This window comes from Perognathus longimembris, chromosome 13, assembly GCF_023159225.1.
Source record: "Perognathus longimembris pacificus isolate PPM17 chromosome 13, ASM2315922v1, whole genome shotgun sequence".
Taxonomy (NCBI): Eukaryota; Metazoa; Chordata; class Mammalia; order Rodentia; family Heteromyidae; genus Perognathus; species Perognathus longimembris.
In genome coordinates, this window is record NC_063173.1 from 2,222,864 (window position 1) to 2,238,817 (window position 15,954).

Below are 15,954 nucleotides of genomic sequence, written 5' to 3' on the forward strand. Positions count from 1 at the left end.
CAAGGCTAGCACTCTGGCACTTGAGCCACAGGGACACTTCTGGCCATTTTCTATATATGTGGTGCTGAAGAATTGAACCCAGGGCTTCATGTATGTGAGGCAAGCCACTCTTGCCACTAGGCCATATTCCCAGCCCCACATACCATGTTCGATCTACTCATTTGTACTCAACTTAGATTTGATTCCATCGTGAGATCAGTGCTGCAGTAAACAATAGAGTAAACATGACTATCTGACCTAACAATTCCATTTCTGTAGACTACACACCTAACCGGTGAACAATAGAGTAAACATGACTATCTGACCTAACAATTCCATTTCTGTAGACTACACACCTAACCAGTGGGATTGCTACATCACTCGGTGGTTCCATCTTAACAATTTCTGAGAAATCTTTGTACTTTTTGTTTTGAAGTGATATTAACAAAATGTCAGTAATATTTTTTTCTGGTACTCTGGAGCCTGGAGCAGAAGGATCTCTTGTGGCCCCAAGTTTGAGGCCGGCCGCCAACATAGTTAGATCCCATTTCAAACAAATAAATAATAACATAAAATAAAAGAACGTTGGACATGCTAAAGATAAAAATGCCGAGTGAAGAGAGCCCCTCAGAAGCCTAAGGTTTCCTATAGGCGTCTGGAAACTTTCAGATAGCCTATAGCAACAGTTAACATGTATTCATGCGTAACACTAAAGGAACAGCTGTGACTATCTCTGTGGTTATAGTCATAGTCATATCCTATCTCTAACACAAACACACTGACATATTTTTAGAGCCATCATAAATAACTTGAGGTTCTTTGAATGAGAAGTCTAGGTATGAAGTACTGCAAATTTTACAAGTAGTGAATTTATTGGTACTTTTTTTTTTTTTTTTTTTTTGGCCAGTCCTGGGCCTTGGACTCAGGGCCTGATCACTGCCCCTGGCTTCTTCCCGCTCAAGGCTAGCACTCTGCCACTTGAGCCACAGCGCCACTTCTGGCCATTTTCTGTATATGTGGTGCTGGGGAATTGAACCCAGGGCCTCATGTATACGAGGCAAGCGCTCTTGCCACTAGGCCCTATCCCCAGCCCCTACTGGTACATTTTTTCACAAAGCATATTTTCTCCTCTATTATGCTGGCTAATTACTAATTAGGAAATAGGGAGAAAAAAGGAAAACTCAAACTTGAAAACAAGCCCATATTGAGATGATCCATTTTAGTCAAGTGCTTTTGTATATTTTATTCATATACAATGGCATGCCCTTAGTCATCTCAAAAACAATATCAAATTACTAGTAATCAAATTACTATTGAATTGCCAGTTCAATACATCTTGTTTAGAATAATATAGCAAGGAACATCAAAGCTGAAAACAGTGGGTAAATGGAGTTTAAGGCAATTGCTTGCCCATTCTATTAATGCTCTTAACAAGCAGAAATAATTCCAATTCATTATGTTTTGAGGACAATTTTAAAACACAACAAACAACTGTTTTCAGTCACTGAACAGTAAAGAGGAAAAGAATCTATTGTCCTCCATCTCAAACAATAATAATGTCTACTTTTCACTTATTTTATAATCTAGTAAGTAATCAAAAGCGAAAACTTGAATTAAAAATAACTGTAACAAACAATATATTTATTACCTTTAAGAGTGCTAGTTTGCAGTCCACACTCATTTCGAGATAGCCCTTCTTCTCCATCTCCCATGCCCAGGTGCTGTTAAACTCTTGGCATATCTGTCAGAGAAAATCAACATGTGATATAAAAACACAACTTTTACTAGTATGGATTTGGAATATCCTGGGACCGCTCTTGGCTCTCAAAGTCTGCTTGGGGGAGTATTGGAAGATGGTGGAACATTTAGAAGGTGGGACTGGTTTGAAGAAGTAGGTCCCTAGGGTATGCTTTTGAAGGGCACATTTTGGCCTAGATTCCGCCCCCCAACCCCATGTCTTCCTATCACTTGCATGGATGCTTTCTCTCTCCACTTATTCTCTCTGGCTTGCTAACACAATATTGTTAGCCTTCTAATATTAAGCTAAATGTTCTTGCTAATAATATATATTTACAAAGGAGAGAATTTACATGAAACAGCTGTCCAACTCAATTATACTCTAAAATGTAGACTAATTAAGGGGGGGGTGTTAAGGGATGTAGGTAGAGAGAGAGAAGAGATGGAGAGGGAAAAGAAGAGGGGTAACCTGAGACACACAGAGTAAAAGGAAAATTTATTGAAAGGACTACACAGGTTAGACCCTAAAGTGACTGCATCAAAAGCTAAAAGACCAAGATCTAAAACATTTTACCCCAACAGCACAGATAACGGAAGGTAAAAACAACTCAAATTTCCACTAAACAAAACAAAAATCTATTTAATGGAGTTTTACTCAGTCACATGTCTAGCAAGAATAAAACTCTAGATTTGATCCCCAACACCACACATACACAAAATGAGTAAACACATGATTCTATAGATTCTCTGTAGACAAAATGTTTCAAATAATAAAATCCACAGAAAATATATTAGTAGTTGCCAAGGAATAAGGCAAAGGAACAGTGAGTCCTAATAGGAAGAAATTTCTTTTTAGAATAATAAAAAATGTTTTGCAATCAAGACAGGGTGCTTACTCCCTATATACACTAGCAAGAAAGGCAAGTGAGAGTACAGGTCCTGAGTTCAAGCCCCAGTACCAGCATACACATAAAAGTGCCAGTTCTGAGGTGACCTTTTCTTTTTCTCCCCCACCACCAGACTGGTACTTGAACTCAGTATCTGATGTTTTGACCACTGGCTGGTGCTCTATCACCCGAGCCATACCTCCAACCTCCTGAGGGGAATTTTTCAAAGTGTACTGTGACAGTGCATGGCAAGGTAACAAAGAAACTACTTTATACTATACATCTATGCTACATCAAAAATAATAAATAATAATGTCAATTTTGCAATCTTTCAGGGAACTCTTTTCTTCAAGGAAAAGTTATGCTGAAAACATATAACTTAGACTTCCAAAAAAATAAAACCTCTAGGGCTGGGGATATAGCCTAGTGGCAAGAGTGCCTGCCTCGGATACACGAGGCCCTAGGTTCGATTCCCCAGCACCACATACACAGAAAACGGCCAGAAGTGGCGCTGTGGCTCAGGTGGCAGAGTGCTAGCCTTGAGCGGGAAGAAGCCAGGGACAGTGCTCAGGCCCTGAGTCCAAGCCCCAGGACTGGCAAAAAATAAAATAAAATAAAAATAAAAAAAATAAAACCTCTATAGAGCTATTTTATTTTCATACATTTTATTAGCCCATAATAACGCACCCCAGATGCAAAGAGTATGTGATTGGAAAGCAGCTTTTTCAAGTAATATGTTCTATGAATAACCTAGAAGCAGTGTAAATACAAACAGACATAGTAGTTTAAAATAATATAGACTGAAATTCAAATCCGGGCTCTCCCTACTAGGATGTCTTTGTTGGATCAAATACCTGTTTCAATTTCAGATTAGTCTTTTGTTAAATGCAGATTTTGTGGTAAGTGAAAGAGTATGTGCCTATCATATACTTGCTATGTCATAGCTTCATTACATAAACACAGACCAAAAACTATTCCAGAAAAATCACCACTAAGACAAGATAGAACAGAAACTGGAATTTAGTTTAAGAGATGGTAAGAAGTAGGTCAGAAATTACCAAAAATGTACATAAATATTTCACAACACCTAGTTTCAGATACACAGATGAAGCATGTCTATGATGTAAATAAAATTAATTTGCTTTAATTACCTACTTCTATTTTTCTGGGGAATTAATTGTACATTATACTAAAAGTTTTTTATTGCTACACTATGTACCTACTATGACACTGAATATGTTGGAGCCTAAGATTCTTTTTTTTTTGGCCAGTCCTGGGCCTTGGACTCAGGGCCTGAGCATTGTCCCTGGCTTCTTCCCGCTCAAGGTTAGCACTCTGCCACTTGAGCCACAGCACCGCTTCTGGCCGTTTTCTGTGTATGTGGTGCTGGGGAATCGAACCTAGGGCCTCGTGTATCCGAGGCAGGCACTCTTGCCACTAGGCTATATCCCCAGCCCAAAGATTCTTGATAAATCTAGATGAATTTCCTTTCCATAGCACCAAAAATTCCTTCTGGTAAACATATGCACCATAAATTTATATGCATATATATGTATTTACCATGAATGTATAATACAAAATTATTTCACTGGCAATTTAAGTATATACAAAATTTTGGTCGTCATCATCAATTCTTACTACATCACTTACAAAGAAATTCTCTTTGTTCCTTGCCAGTACTGTGCCTTGAACTCAACACCTTGTATTTATTCATCCTGCTTGCTCACTTAAGCCACACCTTTAGTGTGGCTTTTTACTGGAAATGAAGTTTCTTTTTCTAATCTGACTTTTCTGCCAGGGAGGACTTCAAATCTCAACCCTCGACACTCCGCTTTCCTGTGTAGTTACAATCACAGGCATAAGACACCAACGCATAACCCCAAACAGACATTCTTCAGCCATAAACTCTTCTCGCGTCTCAAAGCACTTTTAAATCTACTTTTGGTCTCTGGATTGTCAAATCCAATTCAAGATAGCTTGTGTAATTAGAATCACAAAATATCTGTCCCTTTTGTGTCTGTTTATTTTCTCATTTGGTATAGTATTTTTATTAAAACATAGTCTTTAATGCAACACTCAGTCACCTACTGATGAATACTATTTGTTTCCCTCTTGTGGCTAAAATAAGTAATGACATATAAACACTGGTATAAAGTATCTGAATATGCCTATGAGTGAAACGTCTAGGTCATATGGCAAATCTACGATTAGCAGGTGTACTGTATCACATTTCCATAGAGAATATAGAGGGTTTCAATTTCCCCATCTCCATACCATACTCCTTACATTTAATTGTTATCCTGTTGGGTATAAAGTGGCATATAATTGTAGTTTAGAATTACATTTTCCTTATGACTAATGATGTTGAACATCTTTTGATATGCGTATTATTATCCTTTGTATATCTTCTTTGCAGAAATGCCTATACAAATTCATTATCCGATTTTGAACTAGGTTCTTACTGTTGCTGAGTTTTAGCTGTTATTTATATATTTTGGAAAATAAACTCCTGCTCCAGTTATATGATGCAAGGTATACAATTTACAACATCACCTATCTTTTTCTACAGGTTCTTTTCTACTTTCTTCATACAAATACTCTGATGCACAAAAGCTCTTGGTTATGATGAAGTGTACATGACCTATTTTTTCTTTGGTGGCTCAATCCTTTGTTGTCATATCTATCATATTAATGCTAAATCCAAGCTCCCAAAGATTGTCTTATTGTTGTTTCTTCCAAGAATGTCACAGATTTATGCCTTATATCTATATTATTTATCAACTGTAAGTACATTTTTGTATATGGCATTAAGTAGGCTATCTATAGCATTTTGGAAATTGTTGTATGTAGTAAAATATATGGGCTAGAGATACAGCTCAAGTGAAAAAGCACCTGCAGAGCACAAACCCTGCGTTCAAATGCCAGTGCGACTAAAAACGAAAACGAGAAAGACCCTACAGTGAGTACTCAATAAAATCCTCCCCACACCCCCACCACCAATCACGGGGCGTGAATTCAGGGCCTGGGTGCTGACACTGAGTTCTTTTGTTCAAGGCTAGTACTCTACCACTTTGAGCCGTAGTGCCACTTCCAGTTTTCTAGTGGCTAACTGGAGATAAGAGTCCCATGGCCTTTCCTGCCTGGGCTGGCTTTGAACCAGGATCCTTAGATCTCAGGAGGTAGGATTAAAGGGGCGAGCCACCAGCGTCCAGCTACCTTGTAGTCTCCCAGTTCAGTTCAGTCAAGAATAAAATAAAATTTGCATGAGCACAACAGTCATTTTCAAAAGATTTCCAAAACCTTTTATTAATTTTTTCCCTGTTGGTCATAGGGCTTGAACTCTGGGCCTGGGTGCTATCCCTGAGCTCTTTTTGCTCAAGGCTAGCACTCTACCACTTGAGCCACAGCGCCACTTCCAGATTTCTGGTGGTTAATTGAAGATAAGTCTCACAAATTTTCCTGCCTGGGCTGGCTTTGAACTGAGACCCTCAGATCTCAGCCTCCTGAGTAGCTAGGATGACAGGCGTGAGCCACCAGTGCCCCCCTATACTGAGCAAAAGTTGTTTTTGTTTTTTTTTTTAAGATTTCGCTTTTACTTGTCAGGTATATGTGTTTGGCAAAAGCAGTGAGGAACAAGTTTAAGTTGCTATTTTAATGTAATTTCTTTTAAAACACTGGTATTATTCCTTGTGAGTATGCTTCCTGAGCACATACCTGTGGCAGATCTTTAAAACAATTTGATTCTTCATAAATAGTTGTACAAAGGGGTTACAATTCCACAAAAACTCTAGGAGAAACACATGTCTGATGCCTACCTAAATGGGAATCTTCACATAAAAATTTTTCCGGTCATAATTAAGGTATTAGTATATCATTCTCTATGAGGAAGCACTTAGATATATTATAAAACAATTCACTGGACTACTGGAAGTCATAGACATTCCATAGAAAGCTAAGGAAAATGTAACTCAACATTTCTAAACCCACAAGTATAAATAATTTCGGCCAAGTTGATATCATTTTCTGAATGAATTCCAGCAATATTTTAGGGGGAAAATATCCCCCCAAATTATTCTGTATTACTCAAGAAGTAGAGAACCTAACAATTGTGAGAGACTGTGTTCAAACTCCAGTACTATCAAATAAAAAATAAATTACTAAACAAAGAAAGTGATTTCTCGGGTAATTTAGTATTGATATTTAATACTGCAGAATCCCAACAACGTGACTTTTCTGCCCAGGCTGGCTTGGAACCATGATCCTCAGGTCTCAGCTTCCTGAAGAACTACGATTACAGGTGTGAGCCTCTGGCACCTGGCTAAATGGTGTTCTTTAAGAAACATTCTAGGACTGGGAATGTGGCATAGTGGTAGAGTGCTTGCCTAACATGCACAAAGCCTTGGGCCGATTCCTCAGTACCATATAAACAGAAAAAGCAAGAAGTGGCGCTGTGGCTCAACTGGTAGAGTGCTAGCCTTGGACGAAAGAAGCTCAGGTACTGTACCCAGGCCCTGAGTTCAAGACCTAGGACTGACAAAAAAAAATGAAACAAAACAAAACATTTTACAAGGTTAAAAAGAATGTGAAAATGCTTCATAATAAATATTTTAGCAATTATGCTAACATTATTGTATTAGACTTATTTTCAATCCTTACTTTCTTAATTTATAATCTATGTGACCTTGGATGTAACTTACCTGTCTATGATCCAGGCCACAGAGTAAATAATAATACATGTAAAATGGCATGGTATCTAAGTAAGCTTTTAAATATTAGCTTTCATCATTATTGATAAAGCATCTTATGAGGAAATTAGTACACTAAAAATTTCTGGTAGAAAATGTGACAGTTCCTCTAAAACTTGAACACAGACTTCCCAATACTTAGCAACTAGAGAAATACAGCAAAGAAAAAAACTTGTACATAAATCTGCATAGCAACACTTTTAAAGCAGTCAAAAAAAATCGAAAAATATGCAGAAGTCCAGAATATGTGAAGTAGATTACTCGTTGCTTATTTAAGAAGCATATCTGCTTATATATTTTAACATTTCTTAGAATTAGGCACCTCTTAAAATCAACAACTGCACTAAAATGGATTATATTTCTTTGAAGACCTCTAAAATCACTGATGGGCCAAACACTGAAGACACCAAACAGCAAGCTAAAATTACCTACGAAATTACTCGTAGAAAACCCAAAGTAACTAGGCACTGGTAGCTCACACCTGTACTCCTAGCTATTTAGGAGGCTGAGATCTAAGGCCCAAGATTTGTGGCCACCTCAGGAAAGAAAGTCTTTGACACTCCTATCTCCAATTTAGTACCAAAGCCAGAAGTGGAGATCTGGCTCAAGTGATAGATCCCTAGCCTTGAGCAAAAATGCTCAGAGACAGCAATCTGGCAGAGTTCAACCCCAAGACCTGCACCAAAAAAAAAAAGCAAAAATAATAACAACAAAAAAAAAAATTATACTGGATACTAAAAACTGACATCTGACATTAGTATGAATTTAATCTATTTCAATATCTGCAATTTTTTTTTTGCCAGTCCTGGGCCTGAACTCAGGGCCTGAGCACTCTGGCTTCCTTTTGCTCAAGGCTAGCTCTGCCACTTGAGCCATAGTGCCACTTCCGGCCCTTTCTGTTTATGTGATGCTGAGGAATTGAACCCAGGACTTCATGCATGCTAGGCAAGCACTCTACCACTAAGCCATATTCCCAGCCCCATAGCATTTGATTTTGTATGTTGTTTAAGGTATATAGCATTTGATAGCAAAATATTGAAAACTGTATACACCCCTAATCCCACAGAATTTGCAATTTAGTATGTAGGAGTGTATAAAGTAAGGGGAAGATACAGAAAAATTAGAGAACAATGTATATTATCTTATGTTATTAAAGGTGCCTCTAGGAAAAGCATTGTATACATTCATCTGGTAACAGAATTAGCAACAATTTATTGAGTGACAGCTGTGTGTAAGGGACTTCGTTAGGTCCTAAAACTATTTTGAAGACTGACAAAAAGCCTGTCACAGAGTTGTTTTTTTTTTTTTTTTTTTTGGCCAGTCGTGGGCCTTGGACTCAGAGCCTGAGCACTGTCCCTGGCTTCTTTTTGCTCAAGGCTAGCACCCTGCCACTTGAGCCACAGCGCCGCTTCTCGCCATTTTCTGTATATATGGTGCTGGGGAATCGAACCTAGGGCCTCGTGTATCCGAGGCAGGCACTCTTGCCACTAGGCTATATCCCCAGCCCCCTGTCACAGAGTTTTGATTCTTATGATGAGAGACTTTAAAAGTAAACACAAGCTGTGTGCCAGTGGCTGGCGCCTCTAACCCTAGCTACTCAGGGACCTGACACCTGAGGATGACGAAGCCAGCCCGGGCAGGAAAAGCTGAGACGCTTTACTGCCCACTAACCAGGAAAAGCTAAATGTGGAGCTGTGGTTCAAGTACAGCACCCAGGTCCTGAGTTCAAGGGTAGGAGCTTCATTTTAAAAATAAACACAATTTCAGCCAAGACTTAGTGGCTCACACCTGTAATCTTAGCTACGCAGGAGGCTGAGATCTGAGAATCACAGTTCAAAGGCAGCCTAGGTAGAAAGTCCATGAGACTCTCCTCTCTAACCAACAAAAAGCCGGGAATGGACTTATAGCTCAAGTGGCAGAGCTCTAGTTGTGAGCAAAAATTCTCAGGTAGGCCTGGAATGTGGCTTAGTGGTAGAGTGCTTGCCTAGCATGTGTGAAGCCCTGGGTTTGATTCCTCAGTACCACATAAACAGAAAAAACTAGAAGTGGCAACGAGACTCAAGTGATGGAGTGATAGCCTTGAGCAAAAAGAAGTACAGGGACAGTGACCAGGCCATGAGTTCAAGTCCCAAGACTGGCAAAAAAAAAAAAAAGCTCAGGTACAGCACCCAAGTCCTGATGCACACTAAGTAAACACCAATGTTAGAGAATAAAACTGTAGAGGAAATACAAGTGATAGAATAAGAGAGAGAGGAAAACTATAGGAAAAAGGACTATTTTATTTGTTCACAAAGAACCAAGGAACCAGAAACAGTAATTTGGTACGGAAGAATACAGTACATACTGAGGAGGTTGATTTCAGAAACAAGCTATCAATATTAGTCAAATTTTACAAAGATGCCAAAGTAATTCAATAAGGGGAAAGAATTGTCTTTTCAACAAATGGCAATACAATAACTAGATATCCATATGCAAAGAATATAATTTGACTCCTAACACAGCATATTAAAAAACTATCCTAATGGTAAATTTAAGAGTCTGAACTCGAAAACTCTCAACAAATAGAGAAGTTAATCTTTTAACTTAGGAGCCAGAGAAAAGAAAACAAACACAACCAAGAAAAAAACCTCATTTCTATTTCCTAGAATTCATTTTGATACACATTATTTTATATGATCAGATGTACATGCCTTTGTGTTTTTCTCTTAAAAGAGTATCCTCCTTTAGTCTCACTGTGGATGAATGCCTAGAGTCCTATATGTTTTATATCTATACTCCACATGATATGCTCCGTTTTGAGCTTGACTTACTTAATATGATTTGATTTGTTCTAGGTCCATCCGTTTCCCTGAAAATGACATAATATTCCTTCTAATGGCTATGAAATCTCACTGTGTACAGGTACCACATTTTTGGGGTCCATCCATCTATTGCAGGGCATCTGGGCTGTTTCTACAACTTGGCTATTGTGAATAGTTTAGCAAGAAACACAGTTGTGCAAATGTCTTTGCGGTATCCAAGCCTGTCATCTCAATTCTATCTTCCAAAAGAACTGAGGCCCCAAATGGACCTAACTAGTGAGACGGGGAGAAAAAGGGGGCAGGCTGCCTGCTCTGTGTGCGTGCGTACCGGACTTCTGGCGGGTGTTGCACCCTTCTGCATAAGCAGAATTTGCCTCGCCAAGTCCCTTTCGAGTGGGTGTCCCTATTCCTATTCGACAACCCAACATCCTGAGCCATATCTAACAGTCACTCATAGTTTAAGGCATTTCAAAGATTTAATTATGACTTCTTTCACAGAATCTCCTATCAATTTTTTAAATGCTGAGCCAACTTTGCAGTGCTTCAAATTTGTACAAAGTAAGTTTTTTCACTTAATATCTCTTAATATTAGAAGCTACTTTCTCTCCCTTGACATTGGTAGATCTCCACGTTATGATGGAACTGACCTAAGTTCCTGACCTAGAGGGTCATTGCATTGATTAAAATTGTGTGTGTGTGTGTGTGTGTGTGTGTGCGTGAGTGCGTGTCTATGTGGCTATGTGAGTACCGGTGCTTCAACCCAGGACTTCCGCCTTTTGCGTAGCTCGTTCACTCACAGCTGGCCCTGTACTCCCTGACATAGGCTTCAGCTTCTCTAGCTTTTGGCTGGTTAACTTAAGAGGCTGCCCAGGCTGGCTTTGAAGCGGAACCTTCAGATCCTAGCCTCCAAAGTAGCTAGAATTATTGCTCTGAACTACCAGCAACCAGAGTTAAGTGATTGCTGTTTAACGTTATTTCATTTGTAGGAGTGTGTAATACAAAAAGATAACTGGATTAGCACTTAGAATATTTATTATAAAAACGATTTTTGTTCCTCATGGTTTCTCTTTACATACCATACTATATTCAAAACCTTCCCCCAAAAGAACAGATATGAAATTATAAATATATAAGCATATTTTTTAAATTAACAAAAAATTATGTTTGGGGGCTGGGGATATGGCCTAGTGGCAAGAGTGCCTGCCTCATATACATGAGGCTCTGGGTTCGATTCCCCAGCACCACATATACAGAAAATGGCCAAAGGGGCGCTGTGGCTCAAGTGGCAGAGTGCTAGCCTTGAGCAAAAAGAAGCCAGGGACAGTGCTCAGGCCATGAGTTCAAGGCCCAGGACTGGAAAAAAAAAATTATGCTTGAATCAGTTATGTGGATACAACTCCAGAAAGTTTATACTAAATGGTTTGTCTTACAACAGGGCCTAACCTAAAGGTGATTTACTCAGGTCATCCTCATTAGCAAGCTTAGTTTTAGGTTGACGTAATGGACTTTGGATGTTTTGTCTTCCGGCCAAGGTCTACCACATTGAGTGATCACAAACAAAGATGACAACATGTTAGGCATGAAAGAGCCAACTGTAGTGGTGCCCAATTGTAAATCATCCCAGCACTCGGAAGACTGAGGTAGGAGGATTACAAGTTCAAGCTCAGCCTAGGTTACATAGTGAAATCCTATCACAAAACACAACCAGGACACAAAAGAGACAGAACCGGAAAACCTAACAGCACGACTCAAGACTAAGACTTAGTAACAGGGAAAAGGCAAAAGAAAATCCAAAAAAACAAAAACCACACACACTTTAAATTACACTAGTAATATAAGTTTGAGTCATTTTTGTTGCTTCAAGTAAACCATTTTCAAAAGTAAACTGTTTTAGAAGGTAAGTATATTATGAGATGTAACTATTTATACTAGAGTAATATTATTTCACTGATAAAAGTGATTTACAGTTACCTTAATCAAGTATTTTTCCCATCTGTCCGCTGTAACAGATTTGCCGATCTTTCTCATCAACTTCAAATGGAGCTCCACCAATTCTTTTGGTACTTAAAAGGAAGAAGAAAAAATAGTTAGCTAGCATAATACAAGCATTGTTTCTAAACATTCAGGTTATTTAAAAAAAGAGAACTTTCCCTAATTCCCTTTCTCAACATGGATGGCATGTTTAGCTCTCTGAATCTAAAAAAACCTGAATTAGAGGAAGAAATGCCTGAAAACCATATTATTAAGACAAAGAGGAATATTCACATATTCTTTCAAATCGTCATCAGGAATGACCTCTAACGTAAACTACAGACTATGGTGCTAGAGTCACTGTAGGTTCGTCAGCTGTCTGCAATGTTCCACCATAGTGTAGGTAGGGGAAGTTGTACATTTATCAGAACAGCAGGCATATGCGAATAATAAGAATTTTCTGCCCAATTTTTCTGTGAACAGAAAACTGCTCCCCCTCCAAAAAATTAAACCTATTTTACAGAATAAAACCTCAGGCTGGGGCTGGGGATATGGCCAGAAGTGGCGCTGTGGCTCAAGTGGCAGAGTGCTAGCCTTGAGCAAAAAGAAGCCAGGGACAGTGTTCAGGCCCTGAGTCCAAGGCCCAGGACTGGCAAAAAAAAAAAAAAAAAAAAAAAAACCTCAGGCTGGAGATATAGCTCAGTACTAGAGTGCTTACTTGTCTAGCATATACAAAGTCCTACTCATTACTTAGTAATACAGTAAATATCATTGCACATCCAAAATTTCTAATCTAATTGTTTCTTTATTGTTTGTTTTTGTTGCCAGACCTGGGGCATGGACTCTGGGCCTGAGCACTGTCCCTGGCTTCTTTTTGCTCAAGGCTAGCACTCTACCACTTGAGCCACAGCGCCACTTCTGGCTTTTATCTATATATGTAATGCTGAGGAATCGAACCCAGGGCTTCATGTATACAAGGCGAGCACTTTACCACTAGGCCATATTCCCAGCCCTAATCTAATTGTTTCTGACTCCTCACACTGGTTTCAACAGATATTTCAGACAATACATAGATTCGTATAATTTAAAAGGAATCAAGGAATATAAATTCCTAAGGTTAGTAGATATCTGACCACTTGACTCTGAGGTTTTTGTTTCAGAAATCTCCTCTTCTATCCTCATCTGCTTTTTGTTTGTTCTTTTGATGCTCGCGCTGGGGCTTGACCTCAGGGCCTCTGTACTGTCTGAGCTTTTGGGCTGAAGGCTAGCACTCTACCACTGGAGATACAGCTTCACTTTTAGCTTTTTGCTAGTTCATGGGATATAAGAGCCTCACAGACTTTCCTGCCCAGGCTGTCTTTGAACTGCAGTCCTCAGCTCTTGGCCTCTGGATTATAGTTGTGAGCTACTGCTCCTGGCTACTATCCTTTATTTGATATGCCAAACTTCTCAAAAGATAGATCTATAGATCATTGCCCAACAATCTTCATAGATAAAACTTACTTTTCTTGCAAAACACAAATTTCATTTTCTGGGAAATTACCTTACTCTATCTCCAAGTCTGCCTTTATAAACCTCTCCTGGGGCTGGGTGTTGGTGGCTCATGCCTGTCATCCTAGCTATTCAGGAGGGTGAGATCTGAAGATCATGGTTCAAATCCACCAGGCAGGAAAGTCTATGAGACTTATCTCCAATTAGCCACCAAAATGTTCAAAGTGGAACTGAAGAACACTCAGACATTGGAATGTGATGACTTCATTCTTTTTCAGTCATTCTTTCAGACTTTATTTTCCACCGAAGCCGTATCTACCTCCAAATTCTACACTATAGAATCACTCAGGCATTCAGTCAATTTCCGTGCAACTGTTATTAGCAAGTAGAACATAGTCACTCAATAAACCTGTGAATTGAGTAGATTGAGTGGTGAGATTGGGGGATGGAGGAAAAGGTTTAGAAAGGCAAGTGTGGTCAAAGACAATAGAGTAGACACCCGAAGCCGAAGTATAAGGTAGAAGGGGGGGTAGAGAAAAGTGTGACAAGGGTACTACTTATATAAACAACAGCATATATAAACAGCTAAAAAAACAAAACTAATTATGGAACTGGAGGCACTAACATGATTGAGATGAGCTCATAAGATCAGACTAAGAAGTTTTAATTTTTCAAGGTTTAAGTACTACATAACTCTGGATTTAAACTATCCCAATGACTAAATTGGAGTAAGTCAGACTTCTTTCTTTTCTTTTCTTTTTTTTTTTTGCTGGTTGAACTTAGGGTCTGGGTGCTGTACCTGAATCCCTTTTATTCAAGGCTAATGCTCTACCACTTGAGCCACAGCTCCACTTTCAGCTTCTTTGAGTAGTTTACTGGAGTTTAGTGTCACCGGGACTTTGAACCATGATCCTCATATCTCAGCCTCCCAAGAAGCTAGAATCACAGGAGTGAGCCCAGTGCAAGTCAGACTTAGAAATAAAATGTTTTATTTCCTTGTCTTAGGAAGTGGTGTCCAAGGCATAGATTAGATATGAATTCAGAAACACATTAATCCACAAAGGCAGGAGTCCCTTGAACAAAAGCAGAGGTGCTGTTACATAGAACGGTGGATAGATCTAAGAAGTGTTTGGGGAATAAAATTAATAAAACAAGTGACTAGTTGTATATTGATAGAAAGTGTCATGAGAAACTGAAACTCTAGGTTAGGCAGTTGACTAGAGGTCAATGTCAACACAGTTAAGAAGAAAGAAAAAGATGAGCTCAGTTTCTAGCTCTGTCACTTATACAAGTGGTCAAGTCCTTTAAGCATTCAGTTTCCCCATCTGTAATAAAAGGAACTGTTCATTATCAATTATTTCAAGGAGGTTTCTATTCTAACAGTAAAACACTATTTGAAGGTAAACCACTTCATTTTTATTTCTGTTGTAATTTTTGGAAACTAAGGTCACTTTCAAACTCCCTTCCTACATCTCAAACTGGCACTTTATCTCCCTGTTTCTCTAGGGAATAAAGATATTTCTTTCTCACTTCAGAAAAATAGCCAAGGCAAGTCTGAAACCAAATATAATCTCCCAAAAATATTGCTGCTAGTATTACTTCCCAGTGGTAAATATTTTTTGTAATTTTTTTTTTTTTTGCCAGTCCTGGGGCTTGGACTCAGGGCCTGAGCACTGTCCCTGGCTTCTTTTTGCTCAAGGCTAGCACTCTGCCACTTGAGCCACAGCGCCACTTCTGGCCGTTTTCTATATATGTGGTGCTGGGGAATCGAACCGAGGGCATCATGTATACGAGGCGAGCACTCTTGCCACTAGGCCATATCCCCAGCCCCTATTTTTTGTAATTTATTTATTAATTAAACAAAAATTTTTTGACAAGGTGTTGTGCAAAAAGGGTACAGTTACATAGTAGGGCAGTATGTACATTTCTTGTGATATCTTACACCCTGTTTTTCTTTCCCTTCCCTAGGTCAGGTAGACATATATACAACACACAATGTACCAAGAACATATACAGTAGCCACGTGGCCTACACCAAAGAAAATTCACCTAGGGCTTTAAATGTAATGTCGACATTAGACAATATGTCGACAGTAGTCCTATATGAACGTACATACATAGATTTTGGGCTATTGTATTCCACTGAGAGGTCAATTTTTTACCTTTATATGTTGAGTAGTTGTTTGGTTTTAGTTACATAATGTTGGGTCGCTGACCCAATCCTGTGGGAAATACCATTTGACAAGCAGTTTTTGGTTTCACAGACCTGGTCTCTATTGTCTCCCTGTCACCCCATCTTAACAGTCATATATCAGGGAGATCATGCCCCTTTGTTTTCTGTGTT

General features: G+C 39.0%; 1 protein-coding gene and 1 long non-coding RNA gene across 2 annotated transcripts in view; both read right to left on the reverse strand.

Annotated features, from left to right (window-relative positions):
* The window catches only part of Rsf1 (remodeling and spacing factor 1), a 102,970-nt gene that overhangs the window by 51,932 nt on the left and 35,084 nt on the right, over positions 1 to 15,954 (reverse strand). The window contains exons 2-3 of the mRNA XM_048361097.1: positions 12,121 to 12,212; positions 1,628 to 1,720 (exon numbers count right to left, since the gene is read on the reverse strand). Coding sequence (XP_048217054.1) covers positions 1,628 to 1,720; positions 12,121 to 12,212 — 185 coding nt within the window. The remainder of the gene's footprint in view (positions 1 to 1,627; positions 1,721 to 12,120; positions 12,213 to 15,954) is intronic.
* Positions 127 to 1,589, reverse strand: LOC125362314. The gene is made up of 3 exons (XR_007213056.1): positions 1,083 to 1,589; positions 336 to 858; positions 127 to 267 (listed from the first exon to the last, which is right to left on the reverse strand). It is a non-coding gene; the product is annotated as an uncharacterized LOC125362314 (long non-coding RNA).